The sequence below is a fragment of the Phragmites australis genome, chromosome 13, assembly GCF_958298935.1.
Source record: "Phragmites australis chromosome 13, lpPhrAust1.1, whole genome shotgun sequence".
NCBI lineage: Eukaryota > Viridiplantae > Streptophyta > Magnoliopsida > Poales > Poaceae > Phragmites > Phragmites australis.
The window spans coordinates 14,462,372-14,485,500 of NC_084933.1; the positions used below are offsets into that span (position 1 = coordinate 14,462,372).

The 23,129-nt window shown below is 43.8% G+C and overlaps 1 protein-coding gene across 1 annotated transcript; it reads left to right on the forward strand.

The window, feature by feature from the left end:
- The first annotated feature begins 19,017 nt into the window (after positions 1 to 19,017).
- Positions 19,018 to 21,389, forward strand: LOC133888874 (ACT domain-containing protein ACR6-like). Its single transcript, XM_062329254.1, has 4 exons — positions 19,018 to 19,272; positions 19,592 to 19,752; positions 19,839 to 19,906; positions 19,984 to 21,389. Exons 1-4 carry the CDS (start codon positions 19,196 to 19,198, stop codon positions 21,043 to 21,045), a joined length of 1,368 nt encoding a protein of 455 aa, XP_062185238.1. The 5' UTR covers positions 19,018 to 19,195; the 3' UTR covers positions 21,046 to 21,389.
- Positions 21,390 to 23,129: the final 1,740 nt, after the last annotated feature.

Below are 23,129 nucleotides of genomic sequence, written 5' to 3' on the forward strand. Positions count from 1 at the left end.
GCGGCATATCTATGTATTCGTCGATCGACATATCGGTGCACATGTCTTCGTCTTCTCTTTCAATGTATTGCCTTTCCTGTACGATCTCAACTTCACCGTGCTCGGTCCAATGGGTATGTATCTACTGCGTGGTGGAGAACTGATTCTTGTTCTCGTAATTGACGCATGGACAGCACATATATTGAGACTGTGTATTTGACTTGTGCGTCACAGCCTGTACCAGAAAACAATCCACGCCATTCTTGTACTCTGCGCTCACACGGCTCGGATTGTACATCCATCTTCTATCCATCTACAATTATATCATTATTGTAAATCCAAATTCATAACATCTAGAACATTTTGCGATCACCAACAAATAAATTACCTTGTCATCTCCTACCGATAATTGGCCCGGGTTAGAGGAGCCACCTTTTGCATGCTTTCGCATCCGCTTCCGATGAGTATTTGTTGGTGCCATCCCTAGAAATTTTCTTTATTTTTCAACACCTTATCTATGACTTATTAAGGAAACATGAAAAATAAATACGTTCATACATAAATATAATTGTATCTACATACTTAAATATCATAGCGAAAATTTCTAATTCATTAAAAATCAAAATAAATACGCTCATACCTAAAGTTTCCATATTGGGGACATGCTAATTAGTTAAAATAGAAAAAATATAATTAGAGCTTTCTACATACCTAAATATCATGGCTAATTTTTCTAATTCACTAAAAATCAACTATAAATATGCTCATACCTAAAGTTTCTATACTGGAGCTTGCTAATTAGTTAAAATATAAAAATATAATTGAAGTTTGCTATATACATTAACATCACGGCTAAATTTTATAATTTATTAAAAACCAAAAATAAATATGCTCATACATATAGCTAATGTAAATTAATAATAAAGGCACTTTCCACCAGAATTGAAGCTTTCATATCATAAATGAGGTATTATTGCATCTACATTGTCTCAAAACATCATGGTCATAGGTTCATTTCCATCCTTGCAAAATCTAGAGTAATTTAGCAAATAAAATTCAAATAGAAATGGATTGGAGAGGAAGTTACACACCTTGGAACACCTAGGGCATGAGGATTCCTCAAAATTTTGAAGCCACAAAGATCCTGGTGAGCAAAAATAACCATCACCGAGCAAGAATAGAGCTCCTTCTGTTGTGCTCGAGTGCGGAAGGAGAGGGAAACTTTTATATAGCCGGGACATCACTGCTGGGTCATTTAACCAGCCGACAGTGATGTTATGTTATCACTGTCGGTCGGTGGATTAAGCCAGTAGTGATGAAGGAGCAGGGCATCACTGCCGGCTCAATCCATCAACCAGTAGTGATGACCCTTATCATTACCGGTTCATAAGCCATGATGGTTGATTCTTCCCGCATGACTTATGAACCGGCAGTGATGCCCCATCACTACCGGCCTATTAGGAATCGGCAGTGATGGGCCGGCATATAAAGTCAGTTCTGTAGTAGTGCACCCCGCCATAGATCCCTCCGCCCGCCACGGGATCGACCTTGAGGCCGAGCCTCTGTAGCATCGGGTGTGGAGCGAGATCAAGATCGAGAGAGAGAGATGAGAGAAGGCTAAGAGCTCCATTGGTTAAGCTCATGCTCGTATGTGGACTCGAGACTTATCCATTTTAGCTCAGTAAAATTTTGGATTCGGCTCAAAGGCTATTAGTGCCTATCCATGTTTATGAATCGGCACTGAAATATCAGTTCCGGCTAGTAATTAGAACCGACACTGATCCTAAGATACAAGCCAGCAATGATCACTAATTGAGCATGGAATGTTATGAACCAGTATTGATACTTCATCAATACCGGTGACCGGCACTGATGAACTAGCTTGGATAACCTTTTTGTTGTAGTGGAAGTTGGTGTACACCCTGGCCACCGGTCTACCACATGGTGCAAGTCATCTTTGTCTCGAGTTTATGTTCCTATTTTTCTCGTAATACGAAACTATCAGGTTTCTTCTAGGTGGTTCCTTTTTTTTTATCAATGAATATATATCTGATGCTTGAAAGACGTCACGAACAATGGACTGTAAATTTAAATCACCTAGTTCTAGCTTTCAACATACGTGACCAGAGCAACAACCCGGTCAGACTTGAACTCCAACATAGCGCACAAACAATTTTCAAACTTGTTGCGCTGCCAAGCTAACTACTAGCACTAATCATACAACTACTAAAAAGTGCAGGGTCCTTGTCAAGTGCTCAACAAGTTGCTCAACTGCTGTCGGGCGTGCCAGATGGATCGCTCACGTACCGCTAAAACCCTAAAATAAAACTTGTCGAGTGCAGCCACGTCCGACCCGACGGAACGATTATACTTTGTTCATTAGCAGCCGGGTTGACCACATGTCTCTCCAAGGACTTTTCTTTTGCGGAAAACGAGGGCTTTATTGATTACGGCATAATATAATATATGTCTTTACAAAGAAAAGGGTTTAATAAACTCTGGAAAATTACCTAAAGCCACTACACCCCTCCTTACAACTCATGACACTAAGAGCTAATTTGTGAGTAACTTTATTCCTAGACCTTCCTATTTTCTTGATCTCTAAATTCTCGAGGGCTTGACCTCCCTGCTTGGCTTCAGAGATATTATGCGAGCCACCAAAGATTTGTCCAATGTTTGGGCTTGCAGCTTGGACACGACCACTGAGCAGCCTGATTCAAGGATGGAAGGGTTGTTTAACCTCTTAACCATCCAGATTCGAGTCCTAGACCCATCTTCTCTCTCGGCGAACGCGAATCGCTTACCAGTGTTTAGAAACATCTCCTTTCAAAATAAGTTTCCCATAACAGTCATCACATCAAAACACAAAGCTTCACGAACCGTTCACGTGTGCGGACATCGTTTGTCGGCTGTCACTATAGCTGCTGCTAGAGCTTGTTGGTTAGCTGATTTGTCTGTCTAGCAGATAGTTAATTAGGGAAGAGATCGATGGCACCTTAATATGGTAGCAAAAGGTTGATAGTGACAAAGAGATGATCCGGATGCCTTCCCTGCTGTAAGTGGCAGGTACATACACGTACGTAGGCATGCTAATGGATGATTCTGCAGAGGTTAATTAAGTACTAACCCCTTTGTTGCACAGGTGGACATTGTTCGTTGATCGCTGCAACCAGAATCCTGTGACTATGATCAGTAACGACAAAACGACGTGTTTAAGAATTCTGACGGTGACCTAACTCATCACTATATGTGTATCTTCTTCTCACATTTTCAGATTAAAAAAAAACTATTGAACTGTATATATCCTGCATGAGACTAGCCGGCCTAGGTAGGATGTGTGGTGAGAGGCTGTTGTCAAGGGAAGTACGATTTGTAAAGATAGTTTGGATAGATTAACTGCAAGCACATATCTGCTAGCTCACTGGACTTGTTGTAGTAGGCAGAGTGGATGTTTCTTATATTTTCTGAAACATACTGTTTGGTCCCGTGCAATTAGTCTATATGCTGTTTTGATTGTAAATGATCCGCTTGCAAATTAAAGACAGACTTAGCCCTTGCCCTCCGGTGCAAGTTTGGTGGAAAGAAAAGTTCTTACTGGTCAAGAAATTCATATAGAACGGAGCATTGGCTTGGGTGATTAGTCAAGATAGTTTTACCCCTACCCTCTAAGAATTAAATCTCATATTTACTTCTTGTGTGTCTTATAATTTTCTTTCAATGGTAAACAACGTACTTATCGACAATAAGACATCTATGGTAATTCATTAATCTCTAAGCTTCGTATCTCTAGTTTTTAATAGACGTATGAGTGCATATGTATGGTGGTATAAGTGTGTGTGAGTCTACATTGCACTGGATTTTTAAAAAAGGAAAAAAATCTTCACGACAGCCACTTGTACGACTTTTGCTTGACCAAATGCACTCTGAAATAGAACCAGAATATTGACCAGTCATATAGGTTCCACTCCATGAAACCCAACAGCACCGGATGGATCGCATGGATATGATCTAACTTGAAATGTTAGCCCGTAAGCTCGACATAAAAATGATGATAATTATATATGGGACATATATAAGTTTCAAGTTTAATATAATCCTAGTGTGTGTATTTTGTTAGGAGAAAATGACTATTTAATACTTATTGTGCTGTGCTACTGATCGGGTTATTTCAGCTTAACCACACTGCTGCTTTATACATCCACCAATCAGCAGCGATCACAGGAAAATAACGTGGTAGCCTACAAAATGTCACAGGACTTATTTATTTAGCTATGCCACTTAAAATCTTAATCTTCTTAAACCGTGCAAGTTAGGTCTGTGGCGTTATCACTTTTGTACTCCACTGCAAGACTCCGCAGTCAACAAATATAAACATGTTTTGGTTTCTTTTGCCATCTTGGTTATAGATAGTACTTTTTGACTTGATCAGAGTGGCCAAGTTGACAATATATTTATTTGCCATGACTTTCATATGGAAATTTGGATTTCGTGTTTGTTTTCTACTACTACAGAACTAGTTATAAATGTCGCCTTATCAATGCCGGTTCAATTAAAATCGACACAGATAGAATATCACTATCGATTGATAGCAAAATCAAACATTCACCAGTTCATTCAAACAAAAATCAGCACTGATAACTAGTATTAGTACCGGTTAATATTACGAACAGGCATTGATACTATCAATGCTGGTTTTTAATACGAACCGGTATAAATACCTAGCACGGACCCAAAATTTCATTAGAATAGGATTTTGGCTCACCCTCTCGCGTCCGATCGGATCCGTGAAGCGCTCAGTCCTCTCTCTCTCTCCACCTTATCCTCATGCGCTCACCCTCACATCCTCAGCCGCTCAGTCCTCACACGCTCAGTCCCCCCCTCTCTCTCCACCTTATCCTCTCTCTCACCCTTGCGTCCTCGCATCCTCAGCCACCAGCAGGGCCTTGAGGTAGTCAGGCCTTTCCCGTCTCGGTGTACCACTGGAGGGGAAGTGAAGGGTGGCGGCGGCGGTGGTCGAGCACGAGCGGGGGCAAGGGTCGAGCACTTCGAGCCATGCACAGTGGCCAAGCACATGGAGCCGTTGCTCGTCGACCTCAACATCGACCAACTAGTCCACGGCATGAATGGTGGGCTCAAGCCGTTGGTGTCGGTGTTGGACGGGCAGTTCGGGAGCTTTGCCATTTGACAGCCGAGGCAGATGAGGAGAAGGCCCAGGCGCTCTGGCTGGCTAACCCCACACTGCGCTGTGAGATGGAAGGCTGGGAGGAGACGATGGTGTGCTACCTGAGGCTGGGCGGCTCTGGAGCCCAACAGCGGGGGCTTGTGGGGAACCGTCCAAACAATATTCTAATTAATCGCCAGGAGCATCATTATCCATAATCACAACCTCGATGATTAACTAGAATATCATCCCGGTAGTCCCGGAACGTATTTTGTGCCGAAGGATCGGAACACATGCCTTCCAACATGTACATTACAACATAGCTTAATAAAGAGCGAGTAATAAACATTTATATTACAAGTATTAAGCAGGCAAGTGATTTCAACAACTTACAACAAAAGCGAGCTAGGAGAAGACAAACCCCCCAACTCCTAACCACAAAAGAACTACGCAGAGGAAAGTTAAACTTATAAACAACAAAAGAGAACGGCCCTTAGGCACCGTCTCAACAAGCCACCTGTAAAGTAGGATGCACTACTCTGGCCCGCCACCCTGATCGGTAGGCACGAAGTAGCCAAAAACAGCATCTTCTCCAGCAACAGGAGTATCTGAAAGCGCAGGCATGAGTACGAAGGTACTCGCAAGACTTAAACCATATAGAGCACATATACATAGCTCGACTCCAAGGATTATGTATTGATCATTAGCAAGGATGAACCACATGTTAAGTAAAACATAAGCACTAAGCATCCTAGACATATGTGTGAGCAACTGAAACTTAATCAAAACATATGAAAACTACCCTGCAACTAACAACTAAACAAAGGTAACTATAAAGAACATGTATATCCATAAGTAACAAGTACCAACATTACCGTCTCCTACATACTGAACCACAAACCATACTCGAAACTCTACGACCGATGCAGATGGACAGAAGCATGCTCATGACCGAGAGCACGGTAGTTCGAACTGTTTATACACCCTGCAGGGGGATACTCCTGGACTCACACGACACGAGGACCATACGGCTTGTGTCACCGGCTAAAGTGCACATAAGGGGGTACTCGTGACAGCCTTTCCCAACTAGCCCCGAACATTTGGATCATGCATCGCTCGGCGCGGCAGTACTAGAACTACTCCCGGACCAAACTAGTACCGCTACAAGTCCGCCCGCTCACACCGTCAATGTCCAAGCCCAAAAAGCAACAACAGCGAAGTTATTCGGCTCGCCTTACCATTAGATCGGCATGTGGTGAGTAAGGTAAGTGCTAAAGCCAACAATACCGACAATCGGTGCTTAACCAGCGCAAAGCGGTCTACGGTCTACGGTGTCCGGTTTTCCTCTACCGACCTACCCAGGGGAACTCCATATCTGGGCAGGACAAAACACCATCCTAGCACCGCTCACACCTCGTCTCATACTCACCATTCATACAACCATCTCAACCTCAACAAGTATATGTAATCTCGAGTGAATTTTTGGTTGATTCGAGCTGTGATCTTTTCCAAGCCTAAAGGAAACATGTTAGGGACAGTCTAAGGATACTAGAACTTATTCATCAACTAGCAACATAACTCTAGAGCTCAGATTCGACCCAAACTCCATTTTTGCTCCAAAAAGCTCAAGAACGCCAAGAACTTCAAGAGCTACTCGATTCTTCCATGAAAACAAAAATGGATTGGATAGATGAGTAGCTCATGAGCTAGAGAATGCAATGGTACCACATGCATACCTTGAATCCACCACTTGAGCTCGGATTTTTGGAAGAAAAGAGTGAGTGCTTGAGTGGGAGAGGGAGAGAGGGAGGAGAGTTGCTGCTGCAACAGCTTGGGTGGGCGTGTGGACTGAGGAGAGGAGAGAGAGATGGCAGTTGGGGTGCTGCCCACTTGAGAGAGGGAGTGGGTGAGATGGTGGGGCCACATGTTAGAGAAAATGGGTATTTCCAATGCAACTTCAATTATTTTCTTCCCCAATTTCCTTCTCTCATCCAAATGATTTTTAACGAAGTGCATTAGCGCTCTGAATTACCATTACGCAAAATTTAAGCATAATGCTTAAGAAGCATAATTTTGCTTAAATGCGTGATTAAGAATTTGGGACGTGACAGGGCTGGAGCACAGGCACAGCTTTGATATGAAAGATCTGGGTGAGGCTGATGTAATCTTAAACATCAAGTTAATCAAAGAAGAGAATGGGATTACTCTTATACAATCTCATTATGTTGAGAAGGTCTTCAGCAGCTTTGGCTACCAGGACAGTAAGCCTTCTCTAACACCTTATGATCCCAGTGTGATACTTCGAAAGAATAAGAAAAATGGCAGGAACCAACTCTCAGATTATTGGATCACTCATGTACTTAGCTGGTGCTACAAGGGCATTCTTGAAAGAACATGCCTATATGAGTCTGACTGTTAGTTGCAGTCTATAAGATTTAGGTGATTTCTAGTAAACTCACGAAGAGACCATGGAGTGTAACTTATATGCTCCACCCGCGGGGTAGCCTACTGGCATCTAAGTATCAATTATGACTTTAAGTGAAACTTATTTGCATAAAACTTGCAATTCAAGTCATAGTCCATTGTTCAAGATGTGAATGAGTGTAGCTTGATGTTCTAGGTGGATGTTTAACTTAACAGTCTACACTGAAACACTGGTATATCAAACAACAGTATAAAACTGGCAATTCTCTGAGGGACTTTGATATCTGGTGAGGGATTGTTAGAATTATTAGGGTCAGCCTATGAAATAATTTCTAATAAATCACAAAGGCTCATATTATGGAGAGGTGGCCTATGTTGACCCATCTCTTTTAGTACCATATTGCTAATGGAGGTAGATGTGGATGGTTTTCTCCCTATATATATGCAAGGACCCCTACCTTATTGTGTACACGTATAATATAGGCTGCTAATTGAGATTAACTCTAAAATTGGGAACGCTCTCATTACGTGAGTCTATATAAGAGTTAGGGTTTTTGTCTCTGTCTCTTTCTGTTGCGCTACCGCTTTAGTCTACTCCATCATGGTGTTGGCGTGCATCGGCAACCGGGAGCGCAAGTCCCTGAAACCCTCGCTCTTGAGATCTTGCATCGGGAGAGGGTGAATAAGGTTTTTGGGAAGCTCTCTGCTCGACTGCTCAAGTTCTTCACCACGACTCATCTTTCTAGTTGCTTGGACACCACCCACTGTCATCACCTTTTTTTAATAAATCCGGCGCGTTGTCAGCAGGATCAATCATGCCATCAACATGATACAACCAACATCTTCAGCAACATCCATAACATAGGATCAGAACGTAAATAACATGTTACTCGTATTTTATTTTCTGCGGTTTCTAATTTTTAGTATAGTAGATCTAGTTATATGTAGTGTTTTCGTACACAGATCTAAATTATGCTCTGATGATATAATCGTATCGGTTTTTACTCATGAATTATTTATAAATTAAATTAAATATAAAAGTGACTTATATTCCAACAACTACCCCTTTGCCGTCAACCTCCTCCTGCCTGCCTTCGACAGCACACGTAGAAAAGGAAAAGGAGAGCCAACCTGTTTCTATTCATTCGTTGTATACATGTACTCCACATTTTTTTCCAGAGAAAAAAAAGCAGTTCGCATTTCTACTAGTCAAAAGGTTTAAATGCCAACGTGCATGTGTGTGGAAGGTGGCCCTCCAGCTAATCCTACAAGGAAGATGAGAGATTAAAATGGCTTTTGGGTTTTTTGAAAAGCCAGAAGGATAAGCTTGGCCATTTTTTTTCTTTAAAGTTAATGATCACCTCTTTGTTAGGCAGGGGTAGAGCCAGGAAAACATGTGGCTAGGGTTGTATGAACTGCGTCTTGAGCAAACGAAAAAGAAATTCTCGGTATGGAAAACATGTACTTAGTTGAACTTTTCTGTGTTCATTATATCCGTACTTTTTTTAGACAATGGAAAAACAATATATTTATACTGTTCTTTGAAAATGTAGAGTTGAGCCATGTAAAATGAGAAGATATATTTGTTGGGAAATATGCTTAAGTAATCTTAACAAGTGTTTATTATCAGTTTTACATGAATATTGTGATTAAGTGATAGTGGTCGTAGTTATTTATTGGACGCATTAACGCTCTTAACAAAAGGGGTCAGAGGGTCAGCGACAATAAGTTTTAAAGATTTCATGAAATGTTTGGATTGGATCTTGTGTACGGCGCTCGACCATCTAGATTATGAGATTTGGCTAATTGCCGCACTGACCCTTAGGGTTGAGGGGCGCATGTATATATATGGCATAGCCAAGAGCTTACAGATAGATTACAATGAGTAGGATTACTCAGCAATATGCAACAACCTGCAACTGCATAATCCAATCTAAATCTATCTATACTTAACATACAAGGAATATATTAAAAAGCCGTGTGCACATCTTAACAGCCCCCCCTCGATCTTAACCAGGCACCACAAGGTTAAGATTGTGACGAAGTCTCCAAAATGGTTCCTTTGGTAGAGCAATCTGATCAGCCGAGGAAACAAACTTGACATCCAATGCTTGTGCTACTACTTGCTCCCGAACAGAGTGAAAATCGGCTACGAATGCTTCGTACGCGCATGAAAAACTGGATTTGTGGTGAGATATGTGGCACCAAAATTATCACACCATAAGACCGGAGCTCGATGTTGATACACACCTAACTCTTTAAGCAACGACTGGACGAATATCAGTTATGTCGTAGCATTTTCTACAGCCTTGTACTTGGCCTCCGTGCTTGACCGAGAGACAGTCGGTTGTTTCCGTGAGCTCCATGCCACAAGGTTTTCTCTAAGGTACACTGCAAACCTGTTGGTGGAGCGCCGATCATCGGGGCATCCAGCCCAGTCAGCATCGGAGAAGGCGCTCAAGAGCCGAGAAGATGACCGACAAATAAGAAGTCCAGTATCCATGGTTTCTTTGAGATAACGCAGAATACGCTTCACTGCCCCCCAATGGATGCCAGTGCTTGATTGCAAGAACTGACAGACTTTGCTCACGACAAAGGAGATATCCGGACGAGTCAATGTCAAATGTTGAAGAGCACCCACCGTACTTCTGTATAAGAAAACATCCTTGTCTGGCAATGGTTGTCACACCCGATTTTATAAATGAACAAAAACAAATGTAAACTACATGTATGCTAAGATCAAGTTTCATACATGCATCGACTTCATCAGTGTATCACATACAGTGTCATTATTATAATGTTTAACTTAATAAATAGAAAGGACCTCAATGGTCTTAAGCAAAACCCACTAGCAAAACAAAGCGAAGCTCCCATCCTCTACAGGCAATCGACCAGGGGTCCACCAGCCTAGCAGTGTTCATCTTCATTTGAGAAGTAGTCTGGTTCTCTTTCATTGTCCGAGCAGCATTTGATGTATATTTGTATAGAAATAGCAAGTGTGAGTACATACCATACTCCACAAGTGTGAAAAATAAATGACATTTAAGCTTAAATAAAGGAACAGGCTATAACTGCTACAATTTGCATAAATATCAACTATGCTAACGTATGAGTTATAGAAACATCCTATTTAACTATGTGAATCATCATTAAACTTCCAACTTCTAGAAACATCTTCACATGTTTCCCCAACTACCTGAAATCTGCACCAGGTTCCCAAACCAACCGACTTGATACCCATCGCAGGTAACCAAGAACTATCCACTACTATTACCCATCACAGGTAACAAGCCATCCAATTGCTACCCATCACGGGTAACAACCCACAAACCATACCAAAATAATCGTGTGAAGAGCCGCTATTAACCGCAAGCACGGCTGATATATTATTTTATACTCTGTAGAAGTTGTCCAACTTTACCCACGAGTCATGATCCCCGTATGCCCATGCCATTATAGTACTTACACACTTCCGAGGTGTGTGGTTAGGTTTCACTATAAGGTCATTACAAAGCATCCTCCCAACAAGAATAAGTGAGGTTTCATTGGCGTCAAAGTGGCATCACACCACCTAGAAGCTCTCTCTTGCACCTTGTAGCTTTAGAAAGAATCACTATTTTCTTCCTACACCACCATTAGCTTATACTATGTTGATGATCTACTAATTAATTGGTCAGGCCGTACACATATAAGCCTCGTGGGTGAATTATTAATTAGGGTTACCCATTCCACAAACCAGTCCTTAGGATACCAAACAGACACTACCACCAACCATAGTGCTTCCACGCACCTATGCACTAACCTTCTACTCAACATCCCTATGTTCCAAGTTGCTACAATAATTACCAATATTCCCAACTCATATTTGCATAGACCATTAGTCATGTTTAACAAACAATCCAACTATACCCTTTTGCAAAGCTAAGCATAAGCTACCTAATATAACCACTACTGACAACTAGGGTGACAAGGGATATATGGAACTAGGTACTATAAGTAAATGAGATTCGGAATTAACAGCATGCATATTTAAATAAAGAATGTATTTGAAAAACCGGAATCAAAATGTTCAAGGACACTTGCCTCTACCAACTTGCTGCCCATACTCTTCAATGACTTGGCCATGAAGATTCACAAACTGCTCCTCGTCTACTATCAATACACACCAGAAAATACACAACAAAACCAACTAAGAACAGTACACCAAACAATAGCTAACATCTATGAAAAAGGTACTAGAAGATAGTTTATGTCACTACGAATGCGAGAGTGTGAAAATGTTCCAAATCAGAGCTAGAATGAGAAAGTTACACTAAAAACAAGTTTAGGGTTAAACCTGAAAAAGAAAAGGATCTATTTTAAATAAAATAGAAAGGTGAAGGGACCTATTTGTAAGAAAGAGGGACCTTTTTGAAAATATAGAAACATTTAGGATCTAAGCTGTAAAAAGGCAAGGAATTTTAGGTAGATATAGAAAAGTTCAAGGGCTTAAATGCAAAATTATTAATTTACCTCAATTAAAATAAATATGGTTGACTGGAAATGGCTTGCTGACGTGACTTGACATGTCGGCACATCGGCTGACTCATCGGATTATGAACCGAACGGCTCCAAATCTAATCTGGGCCGTCCATCTTGGATCTAACGGATACGGCGCGCGGGAACCAGCCTAGCGGACAGTGCGATGATGGGAGGGGAACACTTGATGGCAGACTCATCGGTGCACAAGCAGAGCTCATCACCGGTCATGGAAAACAACAGCAAGCGGCGAAGGACGATGCCGAGGCTACAGCGAACCCGTTTGAGGGAGATGCGGATGTTACCGAGGCTCACCGGAGCTTGACCATGATGCACAGTGGCGGAGAAGTCCGACGAGCGGCGAAAGGGACCTTCCAATGACCGATGGGTGTCAAGGTTAAGTCAGCGAGCTTTCTCTCGTGCTTGCAAAGCCGGAGATCCGATCATCGAGGATGAGGCATCTCTGGCACGATGGTTGGGCAAGCTCGATGAGGGCGGCAATGGCGGCAGAGCACTAGGGCTCGAGGAGGCGAAAAATGGCAGCTCGATTTGGGGAAACAGAGCGAGGGTGACGCAGACTTAAATAGGGGAGGGGGCATGTAGGGAATTTGGATTCAACTGGGTTAGTTGGGATTCGATTCTGAGGAGGGCGGCAGCGGTCTTTGGAGATGAGTCTGAGTCAGCTCGGCAACACGGCGCGAGGAAGAAGAGGAAAATGAACTTCGTCTGGGGTGCCAACAGAGAGGAGGCGGGTAGAGTGGCCATTGGGCTAGCCAGCGTGGGCTTTGGCCCATGCGAGGTGACCAGGAGAGAAAATGAAGGGGGGGGGGGACGGCTTGGCCCGAGAAGAGGAAGGAGATGTGGGCTGTAGTGATAAGGAAGAAAAAGGGAAAAGGGAAGGGAGATTTGGCCTAGGGAGGAAAAATGGGATTTTATTTTATAAATCATTTATAAATCCTTTTCAAATTTTTGGGAGAATTTAAACAATGTGCCTCGGTGTTTTCAAAAATTCATTTTTCGCACAATAAACCCTAATGCCACCACACCTCCATGAATGCAACCATATGTTAAATATAACCTAATTTAATTATTTAATTTAGAAAGTAAATTTCCACCTAGGGTTTTCAAAAGAAAACAACACCCTAAATCTAAACAAAAGAAAAAAAAATTTAGTACTATTCAAAAACTTGGAAATTTAGGGTGTTACAATGGTGTTCCCTGAATTCTGGACAGCTTCTTTGAACTAACCATAGGAGTGTCAATTGGCCTACACAGATGCATGTTTGCCTTGCAAAGAAGGTTATACATGTATTTTCTTTGAGTAAGCAGAAGACCATCTTTCTGAAAAGTAGCTTCAATCCCTAAGAAGTAATTCAGGCGACCCAAATCCTTAATAGAAAAGTCCTCCATGAGTTGTGAAATTAGCCTGTTGGTAACTTCATCGTTGGAGCTGGCAATAATAATGTTGTCAACGTATATAAGCATATACATGACAACTTCTGAATTCTTTAGGATGAAAAGAGATGTATCAGCCTTCGAAGCAACAAACCCAAGCTCTTGCAATCTTGTACTTAGTCGCATGTACCATGCTCTTGGTGGCTGTTTGAGGCCATATAAGGCCTTTTCTTTCATATGTATTGCGGGAACTAATGATCCTCATACCCTAGCGGTTCCCGCATGTATACATATGTGCCATGCATAAATGCATTTTGGACGTCGATTTGCCACAAGCTCCATCCCTGAGATACAACAAGAGAAAGAATGACACACACTATAGCCAGTTTCACAACCAGACTAAAGGTGTCAAGATAATCAATTCCATATTATTGTTTAAAGCCTTTTGCGATGATGCGAGCTTTATAGCGATCTACAGTCCCATCTGGATCGTACTTCAACTTGAAAACTGACTTACAGTCGATGATGTTTCGTCCTTGATGTGCCGGTACTAAGTGCCAAGTTTTATTTTTCAACAAGGCACTATATTTGACATCCATCGCCTCTTTCCACTTCGGCTGCTCAAGTGCATGCTTGTACGACATTGGTTCATCAAGGAATGCCTTCTTGTTCAAAGGATAGTGTACAGTTCCATCCATAAACTTCGTAGGCACAACGACGTTGTTTTGCAGTCACGTGCGTGGTCGAGGTGGAGTACATGGTTCTGCACTTGGCACAGTCAGAGGAGACTCAGCTGAAGCAGGAGCGGGACTCATATGCTCAGCTTGTTCACTGGAATCTGCAACAAAAACATTCATGCTTCTAGGGACAACATTAGCATTAGTGAGTACAAGTTCTCTAGTTCGTAACTGATCATCTTCTACTGTTGGCTCATGCATGGAAAATACAATATTTGTGGATTGAATCAGTGGAGGAGGAAATACAGTAGATGAATTTGACACTGCTGGAGCGGTAGAATTTGTAGCAAGTTTTTCGGAAGGAAATACAAATTCGTCAAAAATAACATCTCTTGAGATGTAGACTCACCCGGTTTGACGATCACTTGTAGCCTTTATGCATGCTATTGTACCCAATAAAGGTGCATTGCCGAGAGAGAAGAGCAAGCTTCCTAGTGTTATATGGCCTAAGATTAGGCAAGCACGCACATCCAAATGTGCGAAGCATCGAGTAATTTGGAGATTTTAATGAAACGAGTAAGAGGTGTGGCATTGTCAAGGACACAAGTTGGAAGTCTATTAATGAGATAGCATGCAGTAAGAAATGTCTCGTCCCAAAATCTGACTGGCATGGATGCTTGGGCAAGGAGAGCCAAGCCGGTCTCTACTATATGATGATGTTTTCTTTTGGCAACACCATTTTGTTGGTGAGTATGGGGACAAACCCGCAGTGAGAGATGCCATGATCATTAAAGTATTTATGTAAGCGGTGATATTCACTACCCCAATCAGATTGAATAGGCTTGATTTTAGTGCCACACAACAATTCGACATGCTTTTGAAACAGAAGGAAAACATGCTCCACTTCTGATTTACATTTCAATAGATAAATCCAAGTAAACTAATTGTAGTCATCTAGGAAGCTTACATAGTAGTTGTAAACCCCCCCCCCCCCCCCCTACAAATGTGATTACAGGTCCCCAGACATCTGAATGGACTAGTTCCAAGGGAGAACTAGTGACTCTAGTGTTAAGGTAGCTGATGTATTTTAGCCTATTGATAGGCATCACATACATGAGAGGTTTTATTTGGCACACATGATTCTTTATTGGACTGAAAAATAACTGAAATAGTAGATGAAGATGGATGGCCTAATCTTCGATGCCATTGATCAGCAGTGAGCTTCTCGGTAGCCAGGGAGAGGCGCGACTATGGAGGCTTTATGGATGGCATACTTTGAAGAGGATAGAGACCCTCTCTACATGGACCTTGAAGAAGGACCCTCTTCATGGTTCGATCCTTGACAAAAAAAAAAGAGTCAGGGTGAAACTCAAAAAATGAATTGTTATCTAAAGCAAATTTATGAATGGATAAGAGGTGTTTGCTAATTCTAGGAACATGTAGAACACTTTTAAGATATAAAAGATGAGAAGAGCAACAAATAGATGAATGACCAATATGCGAAATCGACAAACCTGTAGCACTTGCTACTTGGACTTGATGTTTCCTTGTAGCACTCCTTGAGGGCCAACATCAATATCGCTTGTGAGGTGGTCTGTCGCACTAGTATCAACATACTAGTTCGTGTCAACGGTGTAGGTAGATGCCGCTACTACAACACGAGGATCTTCCTTCTGGTAGGTATGATCAAACCGGTGATAGCACTGTAAAGCATCATGGTCATTCTTGCCGCACACTTGGCAAGTTGGTCGCCCTGAGTTGGTGTTGGTGTTATTGTTGCTGCGCCATTGGCCGCGACCATGGCCTCCTCCATTGCCGCGACCTTGTCCTTCCTTATGGTTTCCAGCACCCCCTCCCCTTCGGCTTGTTCCGCATGGCATTATTGGCGGATGCGCCGACGTGGAAGTTGCCACTGTTGTGTTCTTGCCGAAGCTCAAAGCTGACGAGGTGGGCATACATATCGTTTAGGGAGATGGGATCTATACGAGTGGACAAGGACGTGACTAGGAGTCATAGTCCGAATCCAAACCCACCAGAGCATAGGAGACGATTTCTTCATCTTGGACAGGGTACCCAATCAATGTCATGGCATCCGCTAGGCTCTTCACCTTGCGTGGGTAATCAGGGACTGACATGTCCCTTTTCTTCAAGTTAGCAAGCTGCATACGTACTTGCATGACCCTTGCCTTTGTGTTTGCCGCAAACATCTACTCGAGGGCTTGCCATACTTGTGCTGTTGTAGGCAGAAACAACACTTGGGCAAGAAGCTCTTCCATCATGGATGAAAGAAGAGCACTAAAAACAAGTTGATCTTGTTGAGACCAGACAGCGTATGCAGGATTTGCGATCTGATTCACAACTCCTTCCTTCTCCACCTGTGACGTAGTCGGTGGTGGTGCTTGAACAAAACCATCAACGTAACCCACCAATTGTTGGCTATGGAGATAGGGCATGATCTGCGCTTTCTAAAGCAGATGATTGTCTTGGTTCAGTTTCACATTGATGAAGTGGTTGAAGTTTGGGGTTGGGAGCAGTCCAGCAAACGTGGAGTTGGCTAGAGCGGTGGAGGAAGAGAGAGAGCTGGTTGTGGATATGGCCAACATTAGATCGTGGCTGCGATACCATATGAGATTTGGCTAATTGCCGCACTGACCTTCAGGGTTCAAGGGCGCATGTATATGGCATAGCCAAGAGCTTACAGATAGATTACAACGAGTTGGATACTCAGCAATATGCAACAACCTGCAACTGCAGAATCGAATCTAAATCTATCTATACTTAACATACAAGGAATATATTAAAAAATCGTGTGCACATCTTAACATAGATTGGCTCTTTTCTGCTTCGTCAAGAACCTATAGTATCTTTGCCTATAAACCGTGTGTTTTTCCTATCCTGCATTCGCCTGCTTTTGATTCCTTCGATTGAAGGATTCTAGGCCTTGTTGATGTTGTAGCCTTGCAATATAATTGGCAATGAAGAGGGAGTCCTGCCCCGGTGATGATACTATGCTGATGTTCCTCATTTCGCTCATGATTGAAATGGTAGGAAAAACATAAAGCAACAAATGACACCTTTTTGCGTTGGAATATCACTGTAGCTGTAGCAAAAAGAAAGAGAACTTCACCAGCCACTACTGACCAGCTAACCAGAAATAACACGTCGACTGATATATTATTTATTATTTGGGCAACATTCTCTATCGCATTTACTTTTTAAAGGACGAAAGCCTTCATTACTTGGTTAACAACTCCCTATGTATTATTCTACTCTTTGTAGAATTTGAAATGTTATATGAAAATTGAAGAAACAAATTAAACCCACTAAAAGTTTATTTAGGTACTTACTCCAGTCACAAATACATAATGTTTTGGACAAGCCTCCGGTTAAACATTTAAATCTTGGGAAAACTGCAAAAACCCCCCCAAAAGTCACTTGGATTTTGACTTTCCCCCCCAAAAGTTGTTTAGTTGCAAAAAGCCCCCTAAAAGTTTGACTTTGTTGCAAAAAACCCCCTAAAAATTCAAAAAAATAAAAAAATCATTAAAAAAAATTCTAAAAAAAAACTAGAGACAATTCTAAGACCTTTTGTGAAATTTGTTTTCAAAAATAATATCCTTTGCATCATATTTCATGGAGAGGAAGTTTGGAAAAAAAAGAAAAATGTGCAGCTCATTTATTAACTCATGTTATTTTAACTTTGTCATGTCTACCATTATTTTTCCTATACAAATAATTGTTTAAGTAAACTAATAAAAGTGGTTTCACTAATTTTGGGGGTGTTATGGATTAGTTATGAATTAATCTATCTGCAACCCATTTACTGAATCCTGCACGTTACAATAACTATTTCAAGATTTCATGTATTTTTACAAGATAGAGAATCATGTAAGAAGACTAAAAAATTTTGTTTCATGATTTTTGGATTAGTAAATAATTAACTATGCATTTAACTCGAATTATTAAATGAGTTGCACGTTTTTCTTTTTTTTTCAAACTTAATCTCCATGAAATATGATGCAAAGGATATTATTTTTGAAAACAAATTTCACAAAAGGTTTTATAATTGTCTCTAGTTTTTTTTAGAATTTTTTGTGATTTGTTTTAAATTTTTTTGAATTTTTGGGGGTGTTTTTGCAACAAAATCAAACCTTTGGGGGGTTTTTTGCAACAAAACAACTTTTGGGGGGGAAAGTCAAAATCCAAGTGACTTTTGGGGGGGTTTTTGCATTTATCCCTTAAATCTTTGACTATTAATATTTTTCAAAAATAAATAGAATGAAAATTAACTTGACAATTTTATGAGTTGATATTTCTTGAATTGCAATTTCATAATATCATAACTAATTGGATTTATAAATATATTTCAGTAAAAAATAGTAGTCAAAACTATGTTTGAAGATAGTGTCGTTGTCCAAAACGTTAGCCATTTATAACCGGGAGGAGCAGTAGAGATCAAACACACACATTTAACATACACCACACTCACATTGCCCATGTCTAGTAAGATTTATGCAATAAAATACATCACAAATCCAAACGTTTCATTCCCAAACCTTAACCTTGTAGATCACTGTACAACAGGGAAGTTACTGCCAATGCCGTGCAAAACTAAGCATGAAGAAAAGCTATATATGAGGAGCAGCAAGCCAGCAAGTAGTGCTCAAATATCTTGCACTTTTGATCTGACAAGTGGAACCTAACCTTCAAATTGTTTTTTAAAATTTTTTAAATCAGCAAATGAAACACGAGGAGCATGCAACAAGGACATGAAATAGACCCAAATCAAGATGGCTGACTAAACAACGGAATACTTTCCTGATGAAATTTACCTCCCGGTATAAATATGGTTGTACCCCGTTAGACACGAAGCGAACGCATCAGCGTCACCACTCCCGGAGTAGACCAGGCTGGGATTCCCTCGTGGCCTCCGGTTGTCCGTGCCAGGCCGGCACGCCGAGCTAAGCAATCAGCTAGCTCCAGCGCCCTCCTTCTTGCCAGCGTCTGTGAAGCTGTTGATGCGAGCGAGGGCTCGGTCGCCATGGCTCTCACAGCGGCGGCGTGGATGGACGACCACGACGAGTACGCTAAGCTCGTCAGGGGGATGAACCCGCCCAGGTGAGCCGTGACCGATTGGCTGCAACCTCGATTCTACCAGAGCAGCTTCGTCCAATCGATATCTTCGATTGGTTTGCTTCTTGAATGTTCAAACGTCAAGTTGTCTGTATTCAGGAAGGAAAAATATATTTGAATTTTCTCCCTGGACTTGACCGGAGCATGCTCCTCTGTTCTTGCTTCCTTCTTCAATCCATGCTCTGTTTTGCACCCCAGAACTACAGATAGTATTCAGGCTTTCCATTTCTTTCTACTTTTTGTAAAGTTCTTCATGGATTTCCCTGTGCTGACGGTGCAAACGGTGCCTGGACCAAATTAACAGGGTCGTGGTCGACAACGAGGCCTCCGACGACGCGACTGTGATCCGGGTGGACAGCGTGAACAGCTATGGCACGCTCCTCGCCGTCGTCCAGGTCATCACCGACCTCAACCTCGTCATCCGCAAGGCCTACTTCTCCTCCGACGGCAGCTGGTTCATGGACGGTCAGCACCCAATCACCTTGTTACTTTGTCACTACGGCAAATTTTGATTTTTCTTTCTGGTCTGAATTTTTTTTTCTAATCTTCAGTGTTCAATGTCACCGACCGTGATGGCAACAAGGTTCTTGACGAGGCGACCATCTCCTACATTCAGACGGTAACCGCCTGATTTCTCCACTGATTTTTATGGTTCCTGATTCCTGAACGGTTCTGATCGAGTTTGAGTTGTTGCAGACGCTGGAGGCGGACGACTGGTACTACCCGGAGGCGCGCAACACGGTGGGCATCGTGCCGTCGGCGGAGTACACCTCCATCGAGCTCACCGGCACCGACCGCCCCGGCCTGCTCTCCGAGGTGTGCGCGGTGCTCGCCGGCATGCGCTGCGTGGTCAGCAGCGCCGAGCTGTGGACGCACAACACGCGCGTCGCCTCCGTCGTGCACGTCACCGACGCCGGCACCGGCGGCGCCATCGAGGACGCGGGCCGCATCGCCGACATCAGCACGCGCCTCGGGAACCTGCTGCGCGGGCAGAGCGACGTGCGCGCCGGCGGGGGCAGCCTGGCGCACCACAAGGAGCGCCGGCTGCACCAGATGATGTTCGACGACTGGGGACACACGGCCGCCACCGGTGCCGGCGCGGCACCCTCGTGCCCGCGGACGGAGGTGTCCGTGACGCCGTGCGCCGAGCGCGGGTACACGGCGGTGGTGGTCCGTTGCCGCGACCGGCCCAAGCTGCTGTTCGACACCGTCTGCACTATCACCGACATGGAGTACGTCGTCCACCACGGCACCGTCAGCGCGGAGCCCTGCGGCGGCGCGTACCAGGAGTACTACATCCGGCACGTGGACGGCCACCCCGTCCGCTCCGATGCCGAACGCCAGCGCCTCGTCCGCTGCCTCGAGGCGGCCATCGAGCGCCGGACCGCCGAGGGCCTGGAGCTGGAGGTGCGCACGGGCGACCGCGCCGGCCTGCTCTCGAACATCACCCGCATCTTCCGCGAGAACGGGCTCACCATCCGGCGCGCGGAGATCACGTCGTCGGGCGGCGAGGCCGTGGACACGTTCTACCTGTCCGACCCGCAGGGCCACCCCGTGGAGACCAAGACCATCGAGGCCATCCGCGCGCAGATCGGCGAGGCCACGCTGCGAGTCAAGCACAACCCCTTCGCCGCCAGGAACGACACGAGGAAGGACACCGACGTCGCCGGCGCTGGCACGACGGCGTTCATATTCGGGAACTTGTTCAAGTTCTACCGGCCGTTTCAGAGTTTGGGCCTCATCAAGCTCTACTCTTGATCCACACTGCTGTCCATACACACCATGCTTGGTTAATTTTTTCACAGGTTTTCGGTATCTTATGGTTAATTTGCCTTTCAGACAGATTTCCCTGTAAATATGGTTCTGGATGATGGTGATATTAGTCCAGTCTGTAAATATGTAATTAGGTAAAGTTTACAGAGTAAAAAGTTGGGAAAGAAATGGTAATTTAGCTCCCAAAAAAATTAGTGCCAGGGGTATATACTGGAAGTAGGGTATGACATCTCTGTAAATACTCATCCTGTACATATGTTCATACATGTTCTTGTGGGGAGGATAAAAGGAGAATACAAGAAAAAGAAAGAAAGATCTTGTGAATGTAATAGCAGTTGTGCGTTTGTGCCTGGAACGCAGAAGCAGTTTGCAAGAACTCTATCTGCACGAGCAAGTGGCATCTGGGAGAATGCCTGAAAAGTCTCGCGAGGAATGGAAGTGCAGGAACAGTAACTGGATAACGGCATGAATCACGCCCACATGCCACATGATGACTGGACAGCTCAAGGACATAACGAAACACTTGCCAAGTTGCCGTAGATGGAGCGACCAAAACATGTGAGAAGCAATTACTGAACTTTCAGATTAGAACGCCACTCGATTGAGCTACTATAAACCTCTGTTCTCGAACAAGTTGTTTGAACTGAAGTGGTCGGTCTGCAAATTGCGATCCCGAACCGAGCAGCAGAGACAGTTCAGTAGTCATTCGTTGTTTCTCCTTGGATCCAAGGAGGGAGGACGTACGCTTTCATGTTTGAACCTGCAATCTGCAAGCACCCCATGTGCCACCGCCGAGCTAAACCGCCGTAGGGGTGGAGCGCGGCGGTGTGGACGCAGGCTCAAATTCTCACATGAGCTGCAGGTGCATCCGCAGGCCACACACGCTCGCTCCCTGACGTTGTCGTGTCGTCCCCGACGACCCGCCGCCTGGACCATGCATGCACGGCCAGCCCAGCGTCCTCGCTCTCGTGCCCATGCCCCCCTGCACCTGCGCTGTCCCCGTTGCCAGCTGCTTATCCCGTCCGCGCACACGGACTCGCACACTGAATAAATACCCACAGGTTCACCTACGCGTGGATGACGCCGCAGGACTTCCTGCTCATCAGCTCCCAAGCGCACTGCTAGTGTAATTTTTTCTTTCTTTCTGAGTCGACTTGCAAGTGTAATTAAACGAGGGTGTGGGGAGCAAAAAAGCAAATCCGGCGTTTGCGATGAGCGCTAGCGCGTCGAGTCCAGCGGTATTCCTCCAGCGCTACGTGGACACCGCTACGGCAGTTCACACCGGATCGAAAGCGAATTCAAGCGAGAGCTCGAGTGGCAGAGATAAGATCTCCTAGGTGCAGGGAAGATCGATGAGATCCAAAGAGAGTTGAGGTCGCAAGGTGCTTAGCAACCTCGCTGCACCTCATCCTCAACTTCAGATCCGACTAGCCATGGTGGCCGTAGAGCTTCGACTCCATTGAAATAAGCGTCTCACATTTGCAAGGGCAAATTTTGAGCACAGCGGAGCGGAAAATCCTCGGATCTCTCCGTCAATCGGGACCTCCACCACCAAAACCTAAGTGGTTGATAGATGAGGAGAGGAAAGCCATGGTAGTTGAAATACAATAGGTTATGTTCGCCTAGAAGTCCAAGGGGGGCGAACTTGAATCCAAGGACATGGGGGCGGAGGGATCTCGGATGGAGCCTCCATCGGCTTTGGCTCTAGCGACAAGATCATCGTAGTGAAGAATGGGGGATGAAATCTCTAGAGAATTCAAAAATGACCCATTCATACAGTAGTCCGTACATGGGCCAGGTTGGTCCCAGACGCGGTTTGGGACTCCCAATTGAAGGGTTTGAATCGAAGCCCAAAGGGAAGGGCCCATTGGACTCAGGTCTCTTGTTCAAGGGGATTTTTAACCACTCCACCCAACCGATGCTGGAACCCTAGATCTAGATCTCAAAACAAAGCGTGCACTTGGGATAAGATTCCCGACGACGGAGCCGGAGATTCGGAGGCTAGATCCAAGGGAACGGCGAGTGAAGAGGATTAGTGAGCCTCCATCACTTGAGAAATCTTTTGTGCA